General features: G+C 37.9%; 1 protein-coding gene across 18 annotated transcripts in view; it reads right to left on the bottom strand.

The window, feature by feature from the left end:
- The window catches only part of TENM2 (teneurin transmembrane protein 2), a 1,545,179-nt gene that overhangs the window by 85,128 nt on the left and 1,444,525 nt on the right, over positions 1 to 15,526 (bottom strand). For all 18 annotated transcript variants that reach the window (XM_072145937.1, XM_072145941.1, XM_072145939.1 and 15 more), the window contains one exon: positions 14,299 to 14,445. In XM_072145937.1, coding sequence (XP_072002038.1) covers positions 14,299 to 14,445 — 147 coding nt within the window. The remainder of the gene's footprint in view (positions 1 to 14,298; positions 14,446 to 15,526) is intronic.

The following is a 15,526-nucleotide window of genomic DNA, read 5'->3' on the forward strand; positions in this document are numbered from 1 at the left end:
CCACACAGCACTGATAATGTGAACTTCATTACAGCAATGTGTAATCGCACCAATGGTGGATATGAGAAAAATAAGGTAATAATGGCACTATTTGGGGTTAGGGTAGGGTTGAACATGACTATGATTAATATTGCTGGTACAAATTGAAATATTAGGGAAATTTATGAAAGACACCAAAGTAGAGAGAGGGTGGAACTCTGATGGACATGGCACTTGTACTACTAAGCAATATATTGTCTAATCCAAGTTAACCTAGGCACTTCACATTTGGAATTATGATGCAGTCTGAGCTGTTAAAGGGACTCAAACATCTTAATTTTTTTTTACAATTGTGGTTGCAATTTCTTGAGAAACCAGAACCAGTGTATTGGGGCAATCACTTTAGGTCACAAATGGCCGTCTTAATACCACATTGCTCTTCCTGGCTTAATGAATGACTATCCCCCAAGGATTTTCACCTGTGCAGCAATTGGTTCTTCTTGGCTGATACATGGAAATCTTGTGTTCCATCTGTACACAAGCAGATCTGGTCACAAGAATATCACCATCATTGCTTTTTCTTGATGTCAGTGATCCGTTGTAATGTGTGAACTTTTCTTGTTTATTTATAGTTTGAATTAATAAAAAGTGGAAATTACACCCTGAAAGTCATTTAGTAGGTTTTATCTAAATGTGGTTGTAACTAGAGATGAGTGGATCCAAACTTAAAGTTCGGGTCAAGGGTTCGGGTTTGTCCCCCTGGTGACACCCCTGGCTAGTAGGTAGGGGTGTCAATTTGCCGATAAAGTAATCCTGTTTATCTCTAGTTGTAACAATAAATATGTGAAGATGTAATAATGATGAATCGTTTCATAGGGCATTGAAATATTACCCTAAGAGGAAGGAAAAGTATCCACAATTTACGAAAAGAAGCTCTGTAGCTTAGTTATTCAGAATAAGAACTTATCAGCATCTTGATTTTTTGCTGTGTATTTTGCCTTCACAATAACAGTCAAAATATGAAAAAAGTTGCTAAATTTGCTAAAATGTCTCCCTTTTACTTCAGGTCTTTGGAAGATCATTATTTAAATACTGACCATCTAGAAAGTGTAGTCATTAATCCAGGAGCTGTCGGGTCCTTTATACTTCTTTCAAATATACACTCACCGGCCACTTTATTAGGTACACCTGTCCAACTGCACGTTAACACTTAATTTCTAATTAGCCAATCACATGGTGGAAACTCAGTGCATTTAGGCATGTAGACGTGGTCAAGACAATCTCCTGCAGTTCAAACCGGGCATCAGTATGGGGAAGAAAGGTCATTTGAGTGCCTTTGAACGTGGCATGGCTGTTGGTGCCAGAAGGGCTGGTCTGAGTATTTCAGAAACTGCTGATCTACTGGGATTTTCACGCACAACCATCTCTAGGGTTTACAGAGAATGGTCCGAAAAAGAAACAACATCCAGTGAGCGGCAGTTCTGTGGGCGGAAATGCCTTGTTGATGCCAGAGGAGAATGGGCAGACTGGTTCGAGCTGATAGAAAGGAAACAGTGACTCAAATCGCCACTCGTTACAACCAAGGTAGGCAGAAGAGCATCTCTGAACGCACAGTACGTCGAACTTTGAGGCAGATGGGCTACAGCAGCAGAAGACCACACCGGGTGCCACTCCTTTCAGCTAAGAACAGGAAACTGAGGCTACAATTTGCACAAGCTCATCAAAATTGGAGAGTAGAAGATTGGAAAAACGTTGCCTGGTCTGATGAGTCTCGATTTCTGCTGCGACATTCGGATGGTAGGGTCAGAATTTGGCGTCAACAACATGAAAGCGTGGATCCATCCTGCCATGCATCAACAGTTCAGGCTGGTGGTGGTGGTGTCATGGTGTGTGGAATATTTTCTTGGCACTCTTTGGGCCCCTTGGTACCAATTGAGCATCGTTGCAACGCCACAGCCTACCTGAGTATTGTTGCTGAACATGTCCATCCCTTTATGACCACAATGTACCCAACATCTGATGGCTATTTTCAGCAGGATAATGCGCCATGTCATAAAGCTGGAATCATCTCAAACTGGTTTCTTGAACATGACAATGAGTTCACTGTACTCAAATGGCCTCCACAGTCACCAGATCTCAATCCAATAGGGCATCTTTGGGATGTGGTGGAACGGGAGATTCGCAACATGGATGTGCAGCCGACAAATCTGCGGAAACTGTGTGATGCCATCATGTCAATATGGACCAAAATCTCTGAGGAATGCTTCCAGCACCTTGTTGAATCTATGCCACGAAGAATTGAGGCAGTTCTGAAGGGAAAAGGGGGTCCAACCCGTTACTAGCATGGTGTACCTAATAAAGTGGCCAGTGAGTGTATATACTGGTATATATATATTAGATATATATAAAACCCTACTTGTCATCTTTGAATTTTATTTTTACCCCCGCTGAGTGAAAGGTTGTTGAAAGAAGTAAATTACATGATTTGCTTTTATACTGTGAAAACGTGTATTATCTTAAATGTCACTGAGCTTCACAGTATAAAATCACAAGACTCTTGGTGTGATTGGTGCAGAGCCTATGTCTATGCTTAGTCTAGAAGTCTTTTCCTTCTTTTTTTGCTTTTTTCTTATTAATTTGAACATTAATTTTTCAGAGGTCAGGGCCTTAGCATAGCCGACACATATTATTGTAAATTAATTTCACTAGTATCTAAGAAATAGAAAGCATAATGGTCCAGAAAACAAACTGACTCCTGCAACTTCACCATTTTCTGTTGGATATAATAACAAAAGATGTGTTTCAAGGAAACATTTTTTTTACTTTCTAGCCCAGATTCAAACCACATATTCTTTGGCTTAGTCATCAACATGAGCCAAAATTCTGTAGCATGTTATGGCAAACTACTGTATGTGACATCTTAACCCTTTCCCGACCCGTGACATAATGGCACATCACGGGTCGGCTGAGCCCTCTCCATAGCCGGTAAGTCTTTGCTGCGCGGCCATCTTCCCGAAGACCCTAGGCTGTCTGTACTTAACCCATTCATTACTATGTGCTAATTGCACATTGTAAAGTATGAGGATGAAAATCCCCATATACTGCCACACAGTAGTATGGCAGTATATGATAGGATCAATCAGACAACCTAGGGTTAAAGTACCCTAGGGAGTCTGAAAAATAGTAAAAGTAAAAATAAAAAAAAAGTTTAAAAAAATTATAATAAAAAAACCTTAAAATTCAAATCACCCCCTTTAGAGAGAGCTAATACAAATATAAATAAACAGTAAAAATCACAAACACATTAGGTATCACCGCATCCGAAAATGCTCAATCTATCAAAATATAATATTGTTTTTTCACAGTGTTTAACCCCATAACGGAAAATGGCACTTTTTGCCATTTTGTAAATATAAAAAAATCAATAAAAAGTGATCAAAAGGTCATACAGTCCTAAAAATAATAGCAATAGGGTTGTAGCAACGCTTTAAGTGGCATGAGAATATGTCTGTTGGGGGGATGTCTGTTGTCTTTGGGGGTAGGTGAACCACTTTTTCACTTGTCACTTGTTTGTTGTCAGTGGGGGGTGGATTTGTCACTTGTCTGTGGTCAGTGGGGGAGGGGGACTTGTCACTTGCTGTCAGTGTGGGAGGGACACATCCTCCATTCTCAAAGAAGCTTGATTCTAGTACCTTATGTAGGAAGTGAAATTTAGACTTGAAGGGGCTATAATGCTCATACAGCCCACTCAAACTGTTCTTATTGCAGGCATGGCATGATTTTCCAGAATTAGAGTTTAAAAAATATGCAGATTAGTCAGATGTGCTAAGGCTGACATCACCTGAGCACCTCTCGCCATGGCCGTTTTTTAATTTATGTACGCCCACACAGTCATAGTCACACCTGCTTTTGCCCGTTCACGCCCCACACTCTGAGACCCAGCTCCTTCATTTACAACATATTGCTTCTTCAGGACTATGCAGTGAAGAAAGTAGAAGGCAGGAGCAGTAATTGCCTTTGTCTTCTCCCTAGGGTCTCCGACTGTGTCTGAGATCCAGCTAATTGCAGGAGTAGGAGAAACTGCAGCAACGGCACTCGGGACCCACACCCGTTCACATCTTATGTCAGTGGGCAGACTAAGTTTGTCATGGTAAATTGTAATATTTATAAACACAACATTTATTCAAAAGTTATTGTCCATAGTGTTTTTCTTGAATTTTCAAAATTGTGCAGTTGACGTAGCCTCTAGCTACTAGTGTATATATTTTGCCTATGATATAGGGAAGATATATCAGATATGAACCAGCTTTATCATTCTGGAAGTCCTGGTTAGCATGACATTATTCATTTTAATGTGTGTTGAATAAAATACATTTCCCAGTTCACTATTTGGTTTAGAGATAACAGACTTTAACTATCTCCTTCACCTTTTCTAGCGTATTGAATGATTGGTAGGGGGACATGACATTTCATACAAGCTGCCACTAAGAAAAAACAAGACCAATTTGAAGATATCATGAGTAAAAAGGAAATCTTGTCTGTGAATACCTTGATAAAAAAGAACTAATGTTCCACACGGTTGTTTCTCCAGGACACTCCATCTCCATGGAGTTCACTTCATCACTCCACTAAATTCTCCAGAGGCTGCAACCTGAGAAGTAATTTCTTCAATAGGCCCTACAATTTGCAACATTTTACGAATATACAGTAAATCCTTTTCCTCTTACAATGCAATAATGCCAGTGAAGAAAAATTCTAAAGTAAAGGTTTTATTCTGCACATGGAAGTATTTAGCTTTATATTATAGTGATCCAACACCTCTTCACCGCGTCAAGGCGCTGATGGGATTTTATTTCCTTTCCAATGATTGGAGTTCCCAAGACCAACTGTCCATAGTTTCATTGTTATCAGTGTGTGTGTGGGGAGTTTAGAAACCTATATTACTTGTGTTAGGAACAAGAAAAAATGTAAAGACAAGCCAAATGTGGTCCCTTGGAGACACTCAGGGGGAGATTTATTATGCCTTCTCTGACAGTCATAGTCCTAGTTCTAGTTCCAGTCCCACCACATTTACTATAGGCTTTGCCTCTGTCCTTCAGACAGACTGCACTAGCATCTACTAAGAGGTTGAAGCCTCCCCCTCAGAGTATAGAATATATTTATAATGGTGAGGATCAACATGAGATCCTCATATAGTCCACTATAGAGCATGATCGAATCTATATACCTTACTAATAATGCACCAACAGAATTCTTCCTTGAAAGGAACGCTCTGCAAACTAGTTTCTTTTGATGGGCTATTGATACAGGGATTTATTCTGAGTTCCTTATTTGGGGTAGGGCAGTAATTTGTTTTCTAATATGGGCCAATTTTTTCCCACACTGTTTAGTTTAATTTACTATGATTTCATCTATCTACGGTTGGGAACCTTATCTACCATTTCATTCATCAATTGTAGTCTGAGCAAAATTTATAATATGTGAAGTAAAGTTGACAGCCTGGGGCCCAAGGCCACTCAAACCTGGGGCCCAAGGCCACTCAAACTGACCACCAAGTTTGAAACTGGCCTGTAGAGATAAAACAAAGAGAGACCTCAGACCTCAAACCTAAACACAGTAAACATAAACTAAACACATAAGAGTTCAAATAACTCCACTTTTTCCAAAATAAGAGATATAAATAAACATACAAAACATGTTAAGTCCCAAAATGCCTTTTCTAATAAACCATAAAAATTATTATTCCTGGCGATGAGCCCCATAACGGAAAATGATGTCCAAATTGCCACTTTAACTATTTCCCAAAACCTAAAAAGTTTTATAAAAAGTAAGGATTTTTGTACAAAAGGTTTTCATTTTTAAATGTATTTCAACAGAATAAAACCTATATAAATTTGGGATCAGCGATAGTAAAGACCAAAAGAATAAACAGAGCCGAGGAGGAAATGGCACCTATGTATTTTTTTTTTTTTTAATTTGCAGAGCATTTGGAATTTGCATGGAATATTAAATACTGACACTAGAAAGTACAATATGTTATACAGAAAGCCAGACATCAGGGAGGAAGAAACTGAAATGCAAAAATGCCTTTGGTGGCAAGAGCTTCAAACGCTGAAAAAGCCGAAAGAAGCGTCACCTGCTTCCCTGTTCCAATAAACTTATTTCTGGTACAGTATATATATAGAGAAAATGTCAAACTATTAAAAATAAATTTGATTGGTCAGGTCCACAATGTAGAGTTAAAATGGTGAGAAAACCTTGAATATCTATTCAAAGTGAAAACATCAAATTGGATATACTGTGATTTTACATTGTCATATTCAATTATGAGCAATCTCCTTTGTAATATTAGTCCTTCCATAATTAAAATACATCTTTACACAATAACATGCAACATTAATGGGCTGGAGTGGTAATATAATCACAGATAGAAGTGTATTTTAGAAATCCATGAGTCCAGAAATATTTTTTCACTTTGTAAAAATATGTCCTTGCAGCATCATAAATGTATAAATAATAAAATATACCTGCAGGCAAGTATATGCTGCAAACTTCTTTATACACCTTTGGTGTCTGAAGGATAGTCCCTCAAGACTCAGAGACTTGCCTCTAGAGACGTGCAGGTCATCAGGCTTACTCATCCATTATTCTCTCTCTAACCCTTGACTGCTACAAAGTACATTCCAACTGCCACTAAAACAAGACAATATAAAGAGAGTTCCATCCGACTGAAGCAGTGATGTTTCCATCAAAGATTCTCTCTTTCTTTCTAATGCAGAAATCTTCTAGTGCAAAACAACCCTTGACCTGGTGGTCCAAGAGTGATTCAGTTCTGGTGTTCCCAGAAATAAGATTTTTTGTTCTCTTTCTGCAGCGTAGAATCTTTCTATGTCTATAATCAGGATAAGCTACTACAGTTCTTAAAATCTACTCAGAATTAAATTTCCTGTACAAAGGAAGCCACATATAGGGGTGCTGGACCTGCTCAAACACTGTTCATGTTACATTAAACCAAACACATTGCAAATTTAAAAAAATTAGAATTGTTCTTATGATGGTTCACACTGTACAGGCACACATGCAGCACTTATTAACATGACTGGCTTAACCCGTTAACCAGAAGTGATTACACGGTCTGTAGTGTAAATAAATATATAGCGCTATGTCTCTATGTAGTTTATCAGTTGTATATTTAGTTTATCTCACATATAATTACTTATCAGGGGATGGAATCTGTTGTGCCAATACTATTATTGAGAGCAATGGAGACATGTTCTTTAAAGCTGTTTTCCACTTGAGTTTTATCAAGGATCTATGCAAAGGATGGGCCAGCAATATCTGAATGTCTGACCCCTCACCCCCACCCCAGCCCCTGTTCCCAATCCTATGATTTTGGTAGCCTCTGATGCTGGAATAACAACAAAACTGAGCTGGAAGTCCAGCTTTGTCCAGCTGTCATTTTCAATTTCTGAGGAACTGCAAATGATTCTCACTTTTATGGATTCCCACCTATCTAATATTAATGACTTAACCAAATAGGTCATAAATGTCAATTGTCTTGCATCAGACAATTTTTCATACAATATTTCATTCATATTCAGGGAATGTATTAAGTCCAGTGTCATACATACTGGCACATAAAAGACAGAAAAAAGGAGAGTAAAGGGAAGAGCACATGTATCTTGGTAATGCACTCACCTCCATGAGTTGTGCGGGGCAGACATAACTCTGATGATAACAAATAAGAACAACTCTTCGGCCGCATCAAACCTGAAGTCTTTGTATGGGGGTAGAGATAGCAAAATACAGCCGTCCTCCAAAGGAATGTGAAGTCCTTCATTGCATTAAATACTAGATGCTATGGCGGTGCTGAGTAAAATGTTCCATGGCGTTACACAGTCATAAGATGTCATTTTTATTTCATTTCATCTGAATAATTATAAAAACATGATTCCACATTCCTTTGAAAGACACCTGGCTGTATTTCACTATACTGGCCTTAAATCAGATGGTAGTGATCATTCATGAATCACTAACCATTGTGCAGTGGTATAGCAGTGCAGAGCTGTAACCACGGTATTGGCTAGGTTTTGCTGTTTAGTGGGAAAGCAGGGATTCCTTGCATCATAAATCACTGTAATGCACAGTGTGATTCTCTGCACTGTGATCAGTCCATGAAACAGGACAATGCATAATCCGTTCCTCACGGACCAACCATGGTTGCCTGCCTGACACTGCCCTAAATCTGATGCCAGATGCAATACAATTAAAGACTTTGATCAATTTCCCTAATATGTCTGATATACTGTTGCTTGTCCTTCTGAACTGAATGAGATTGGGCTTCAAATTCGCTCGTAGTCCAGGGATAAGAGTGGCACTATTTTTCAGAGGACAACAAAATAGCATATCTATATCTGTAGTTTATACTGTTGTCATGTTTACTGTACATGGATGCATCGAGAGGTGCTTTTTTAGAGGTATCGACATGGTCTGATTAATGCAAAATTGCTTCTTGGAGAGTATATTATAGATAGGCAGACACCAGAAAATGTTTATGTACACATGAACTATAGGGCAGAAAGGGAGGGAAATGTTGACTCTTGTTTATTGACTTGTATGGAGGGATGTGTACATCAAAACCCTCCATTCATAAGCTTATTATATAGAAGTGGTTCCATTATCAGTCTTCTATATAACTATTCTTTATTAAATCATAAACTTGACTTCTTAATGTGAATAATTCAGATGCTAAAGATGAAAGTGAATACAAAGCTAAGAAGTGTCTTGGCATCCACTGCCTATTCAGAGGCCACTATTCACCGAATTTAGGATTTTTGTTTGTTTCCATTGTTTCCTCCAGAGTATTCAGATAATTTAACACATTGATAACATGCTAGTCTGACTCTTCCTCATCCCTCATCAGTCTAAAGTTCTCATCTAAGCTCATAAACAAGAGGGAACTTAGCAGATTTGTTTTATTCCTGAACACAATCTGTTGATTCATAGTGCATGGAGGAGCAATTTTAGCTTCAAATGGCAGCGCATAAGATGGATTAGTTGAAGCTGAATTTTGGAAAAAAATGTTTGTATATCAATGGCACATTGGCATCCAAAGCAGATGGTCTGTCTGATCTTTTCTGGTTCTAACATAAACAAAGTCAAGCACTATAACTATTTCTGCATGGAAGATTATGAGACCGATGTATGTGCGTTGTAAAACAACTGCCCTTCTAATTAGCAGCAAAAAAGCCTTTCTTCTTCTTGTAAGTTTCTTTTCATCTCTATACATATAGCTACTATTTTTAAAAATATAAGCAAATGGATCATACTATACTGAAGTGTCTTAAACTTCAAAGGCTCCATATAATATAAGCAACACCTCACCAAAACTACCAAAAGTATCAGTGTTTAATGATAAGCTAAAATCAATGAAAGCAATAAAACCAAATATATTCCAGCTCCTACGCACAATTCATACACAAAATTCATCCATACACAAGATCATGTATAAAAGGATTTACAAATTCACATAAAATAAAATATCGTTAACCCAATTAAGTAAATGCAGTATGCATTACATGTTTGTTACATATACTTGTTACTTTTGATAGGTCAAATAAAGTAACCTTCTTGAGATTGTGATGCAATCTAATGGCTAACTGAAATATAAGATGTTACAAGCTTTCGGGATGTCTTAGGTCCCTTCATCAGGTATGATGTTAGAGGCTTTATAAAATGACGTAGATCTTATACACCATGAACAGAGAAGTAATGCAAACAAAATGTAAAGGACAATAGCAATAACAAAGTTGACACAACATGTCCTTAACCCCTTAAGGACGCAGGGTTTTTCGGCTGATTTCTCGCTCTCCAACTTCAAAAATCCATAACTTTTTCATTTTTACGAGTACAGACCTGTGTGAGGGCTTATTTTGTGCGTAACAAATTTTACTTTCCCGTGATGTTATTTATTTTAACATGCCGTGTACTGCGAAGCTGAAAAAAAATTCCAAATGTGGAAAAATTGAAAAAAAAACGCACGTGCGTCACGTTCTTGTGGGCTCAGTTTTTACGACTTTCACTCTTCCCTCCAAATAACACGCCTACTTTATTCTTTGGTTCGGTGCGATCGCGGTGATACCAAATTTATACAGGTTTTATTGTGTTTTAATACATTTTCAAAAATTAAACGAATGTGTACAAAGAAAAAAATTTTTTTGCCATCTTCTGATGCTAATAACTTTTTCAAACTTTGGCGCATGGAGATGTGTGAGGGGTCATTTTTTGCGAAATGAGGCGACGTTTTCATTGCTACCATTTTGAGGTCTGTGCGACATTTTGATAATTTTTTATTTCATTTTTTATGTTATGTAAAAAGGTGTAAAAGTCACATTTCGGACATTTGGGTGCTATTTCCCGCCTCGGAGGTCACCGCCGCCCGGAACCGTTTTTATATTTTGATAGATCGGGCATTTTGGGACGCGGCGATACCTAATATGTCTGTGATTTTTACTGTTTGTTATGTTTTATATCCGTTCTAGGGAAAGGGGGGTGATTTGAACTTTTAATATTTTATTAATTTTTTTTATTTTTTAAACTTTTTTTTTCCACTATTTTTTAGACCATCTAGGGTACATTAACCCTAGATGGTCAGATCGCTCCTACCATATACTGCAATACTACAGTATTGCAATATATGGCATTTTTGCAGGTTATACATTACAATGAGCCACTGGCTCATTGTAACGAACCTGCATAAACCATGTAGCCTCGTGTCAAAAGAAGACCCGAGGCTACCATGGTAACCGATCGCCGCCCCCCGATGACGTTCGGGGGCGTGGCGATCGAAAAAAAGATGGCGGCGCCCGCGTGCCGCCGTCTTTTAAGCGCCGCCAGCGACTTTGCCGGCGGCGTTTAGAGGGTTAATAGCCGCGATCGGTGCAAGCACCGACCGCGGTTATTAGCGGTGGGGGTTTTGTGCAAAATGCAAAAACCCCCACCTCTGTATGAAGAGGACTCAGCCCGTGAGCCCTCTTCATACATCCCTTATACCTCTGCGCCGTAGAGCTACGGCGCAGAGCGTTAAGGGTTTAATTAGATGGTTTGGGCAGTGTGATGGTTATTTGCCTCCAAGTTAGAGACTCTAGAGTCTCTGATGACCCATTATATCAAGATAACATCTACTAAAGGTTGTAGTGGGCCAAGAATCCCTTTGATAGATTGAGTTCTGTGTGGAGGGTGTCAAAGAGTGCAATAAACTTGTTTTCCCAAATTCGACTCTCATTTTGTGACCGGAAATTGCCCTTTAATATTAGAACCTTCATATCCAGGATATTTTGGCCAGGACTGCAAAAGTGTTTTGCCACAGGTAGATGTTTCTGCTCCTCTTTTATTGTGTGGGATGAGACCTCATCTGGACTTTCATTTTTGGCCTGTTTCTCCAATATAAAGACCCTCCACAGTGCATTTTGTGCACACAATCAGGTAGACTACATTAGAAGTGGAATATGAAAATGTTGCGGGATGTTATATTGCTGCTGTGTGTTGGGGATCAGTATCTTGTCTGTGATCAAAATCAGAGAGCAGGTTTTGCAGCTCCCGACATTACAGGTGAAAGTTCCATTTTGTATTTTAGATGATGGGAAGCTCCTGTTTGGGGGTTGACTGTAGCACAGCAGTGGAGGGTCTGGAAACAATGTCTTTAAGTGGTAATCTTTGTGGGGTATGTGGTGTTTTTTTTAGGTTATTCTTAGTATTTCCAAATGTGGATTGTACGTCACAACCAGTGGTACACAATTTTTGTTCACCTACTCTTTGTATTGGAGAAGATGGCTCCTGGGTATCCTGGTGGCTCCACTGATTGGATTGTCGATCAGCAAAGGAATGTCTCTTAGATGTGTGTCTCTGGCCTTTGGACTGGAGCAGATCCGATTATCGGATGGCCTGGCTGTAGATGATGGATTTTTTTTATATGTTTAGGGTGAAAGCTGTCCCATCTCAAGTAGGAAGGCCGATCAATTGGTTTCTGAAATAGGGATGTCTGGATGCAGTTATTTCAGATTTTTATGGTTGTGTCCCTAAAGTTTATTTCACTGTGTGAAAAGTTTAAAGTCAGGTTTATTGTGGGATGGAATTTGTTGAAATTTTCATGAAATGTTATTAGCTGTTGTTGTCAACCTGTCTAGATGATCAAAATATCATCAATAAAGCGGTAGTAGACTAAAGGTTTGATGTGGTAGGATTCCAGGAAACCATTTTCTAGTTTGCCATGAAGTATATTGTGGTGCCATCTTTGTTCCCATGGCAGTTTCAGTCTTCTGTAGGTAGATTTCCTCCAGAAAGCAAAAATAATTGTGCTTCAGGATAAATTTGGTCAGCTGTATTTCTGGGTCTGAAGCAATCCCATGAGCGTTAAAATAAATTTGGCAATCTTTTAATTAATCTTTGTGTGGGATGTTAGATTATAGGGATTCCACAATCTCTAACAGATGTTATCTTGAGATAATGGGTCATCAGAGACTCCATAGTCTTTAACCGTGTAATACACTAGGTAATACACCATCACACTGTCCAAGTCATCTAATTAAGGACTTGTCTTAACTTTGTTATTGCCCTTTTGTTTACATTTTGTTTGCATTTCTTCTCTGTTCATGGTGTATACGATCTGTGTCACTTCTGAAAGACTGTTATACCATGCCTGATGAAGATGTCCCAACAGCTGGCTTGAAACATCTAACATTTCATTAAGCCATTAAAAGGTATCATCATCTCAAGAAGGTTACTTTTTTGATCAAAAGCAACAGGAATTTCATTAACTTGCTAACACGGTACTTTTTTCTTGTTACATATACCATACAGTACACTGCTTTTTCTTTAAGCAATGCAAAAAAGTTGATGAAAATAGATTAATAAAAGTTTCTTGTTTCTTTATTATTTCTATACAGCAATTTTTTGCAATGCTTAAATGAATCAAGGTACTTCATTGTATATGTTACACACATATTATGCACACTGAAAGCTCTTACCAGTAATTTGGGTAACTTAGTATTTAATTTTTTATTCTGTGAATTTCTGATTCTTTTTTATATGAATTTTGAGTATGAATTGTGCATTTGAATTGGAACATAATTGGATTTATTGATTTATAGATTTAAGTTTATAATTAAACATTGATACTTTTTCAATACTGATACTTTTGGCAGTGTTGCTGAGGTTTATTTATTTTTTTCCCCAGAGGGAAAGCATATTGCCATTTAGATACCAAGCACCTCCACGAGTATTGGGTGTTACTACAATCTATACCTGGATTTGCTCTGTGCTATTTTGAGCTCCCTCATCACACTTTGCTTTTATTTTATCTACATAAGATAAAATAATCCTACCATGCTCTAGATCAGAGGTCCTCAATCTTTCTTATTATTTGAGACACAATCCACTTAGTTGGTTGGGGATTGAGGAGAGACACATCGAGCTCTGTTCACATATGCAAATTCCATCACATTTAACCAAACAAATAGTAGTTATTTATTACAGCATAATCGAAGACTATAACAGAACCTATTATCAGTCAATAGTGACTGCTGGATGCTGTTGAAGTTTCATTAGTGACAAATCTGACACAATATAAATGGAAACCATGACCCACATGTAAGTAGTAGAGAATCAAGAAATCAATACATTTTCCAAAATTGTGTTGTAGTGTAAAATTTAATACAAAATGTGTCAATGCAATGTGTGGTGCTTACTATGAGCCATGTCAAGAGCCAAAGCACATGGTCAAATGTTGACCACTGCCCTAGTTACTGCTCACTTGTTACACGCTGGCCTAGATTTTGAATGTTCCTAAATATGGTAATACTGTATAGAATATTGTCTGAAAGGGATTGTCAATATTTGACTATTATTCTTTCTCTATACCTTCACCTTAAACAAAATTTGATGTGTAACATCAGACAAAAGTGGATCTGTTCCAGTAAAAATGTATTCCATTTCTAATCTGGAAATTTTTTTTTAAAAAAAGACAACATTTAAAATATTTTTTTTTACAGTTTACATGAATGAGGGACCGAGATCATGACTATTAAATTGAGGATAGCTCTTTTCATTAGAAAACCTAGTACTGCTTTTCACCACTCTTGAAATGAATGATCTAGTGAAGACTACTGTGTAATTGTGATGACTTCAATATATTTACCGAATTTCTTTTGTAAATCGGTATTTTGGAAGTGTAACAGATTTTTGTCAGTAAATCACTCTCATCTAAAGTGAACATATAACCTTCTGTTCTTTAGGGATTTTAAATGGAAGACTTTTGCTCACCTCCCTCATTATCCTTGTTATCAGCACAAGAAGTTTCCATGGCAACATTGCATCCAGACCCTCTCCAGCCGGTCTGGCAGATACACTGCCAGCTGTTCTGACCAAGTGTGCATCTCCCATTGCCATTGCACAGATCAGGGCAGCCATCTGGTTGAAGAAAGGAAGAAGATAAGTATAAAAGATAGCGATCTGGACTTGATGACTGTGGTCTGCATAGATGATAAAATGAATCCATGCCTGAAAATTGATCTTCCATCAGCCACTGCTATGCTTGGTTGGATGCATCTTAAATCAACATTAGGCAGCCATATCAACTATGTACTGTATACTTTAAAAATCCAATATAATTCACTCTTCCCTGTATTAAAAACCAAGCATCCGCCCCAAGACATTCAGTAAAATAAGCACTCAGTTGGATAGAAACATTCGGGAATTCTTGTTTAATAGCAACATGTAATTGAACTAAACACAAAAGCTGAAAACTATTTTTTCATCGACAAAGAAAAAGCTTTGCACATCAATTAATTCCCTGCTAGAAATTAGCAAAATAGCTGTTGCCAAGGGTGGTTTTCATGATATCTATGGGAGATGCATAGATAGATGGTTTCTAATCTTATGTTTGCATTCCTCATGTATCTATTATATTTGGCAGTAGACTCTACAATATACTGTAAGTGTAGGGTCTTGATTCACTTGACTTTAGGCTTTGTACATATCTACACTAGACTATCGGTTTCGATTCTTCTTTGCAAATTCCATTCTATTTGCTATTTTCTTGGTAATGACACCATGAAGGAACCCAACATATCCCATTATAGTCAATAGGGTCCAGTGGGTTTTGTTCCCATCAGTCATTTGTTTGTGGATTTGTCACGGCTTGAATTCCATTTTTCAACTCCTGTGACTGAACAGTAAAATAGAATACATACACAGATAAGAATGTTGCTTTATCTGTATGGATATATACTTTCTTTTACATAAAGATTGATCCTATAGCAGTGATGGCAAACCTTTAAGGGACTGAGTGCCAAAAGCAAAAGCCAGATATTTTCACAAAGTGCCAAATGCCAATTTAAAGTAATTCACAGCTTTCAAATGCATTGGCGCCCTGATTACACCAATACAAGAGAAATTTGGATTGTTATTGTAGTTTTCCTCTAAAGTCTACTTAACAGGATGAATCATGGGTCCCGAGAAGAGGCTACAATGATAATCAAGCACTATCCAC

This window comes from Engystomops pustulosus, chromosome 4, assembly GCF_040894005.1.
Source record: "Engystomops pustulosus chromosome 4, aEngPut4.maternal, whole genome shotgun sequence".
NCBI lineage: Eukaryota > Metazoa > Chordata > Amphibia > Anura > Leptodactylidae > Engystomops > Engystomops pustulosus.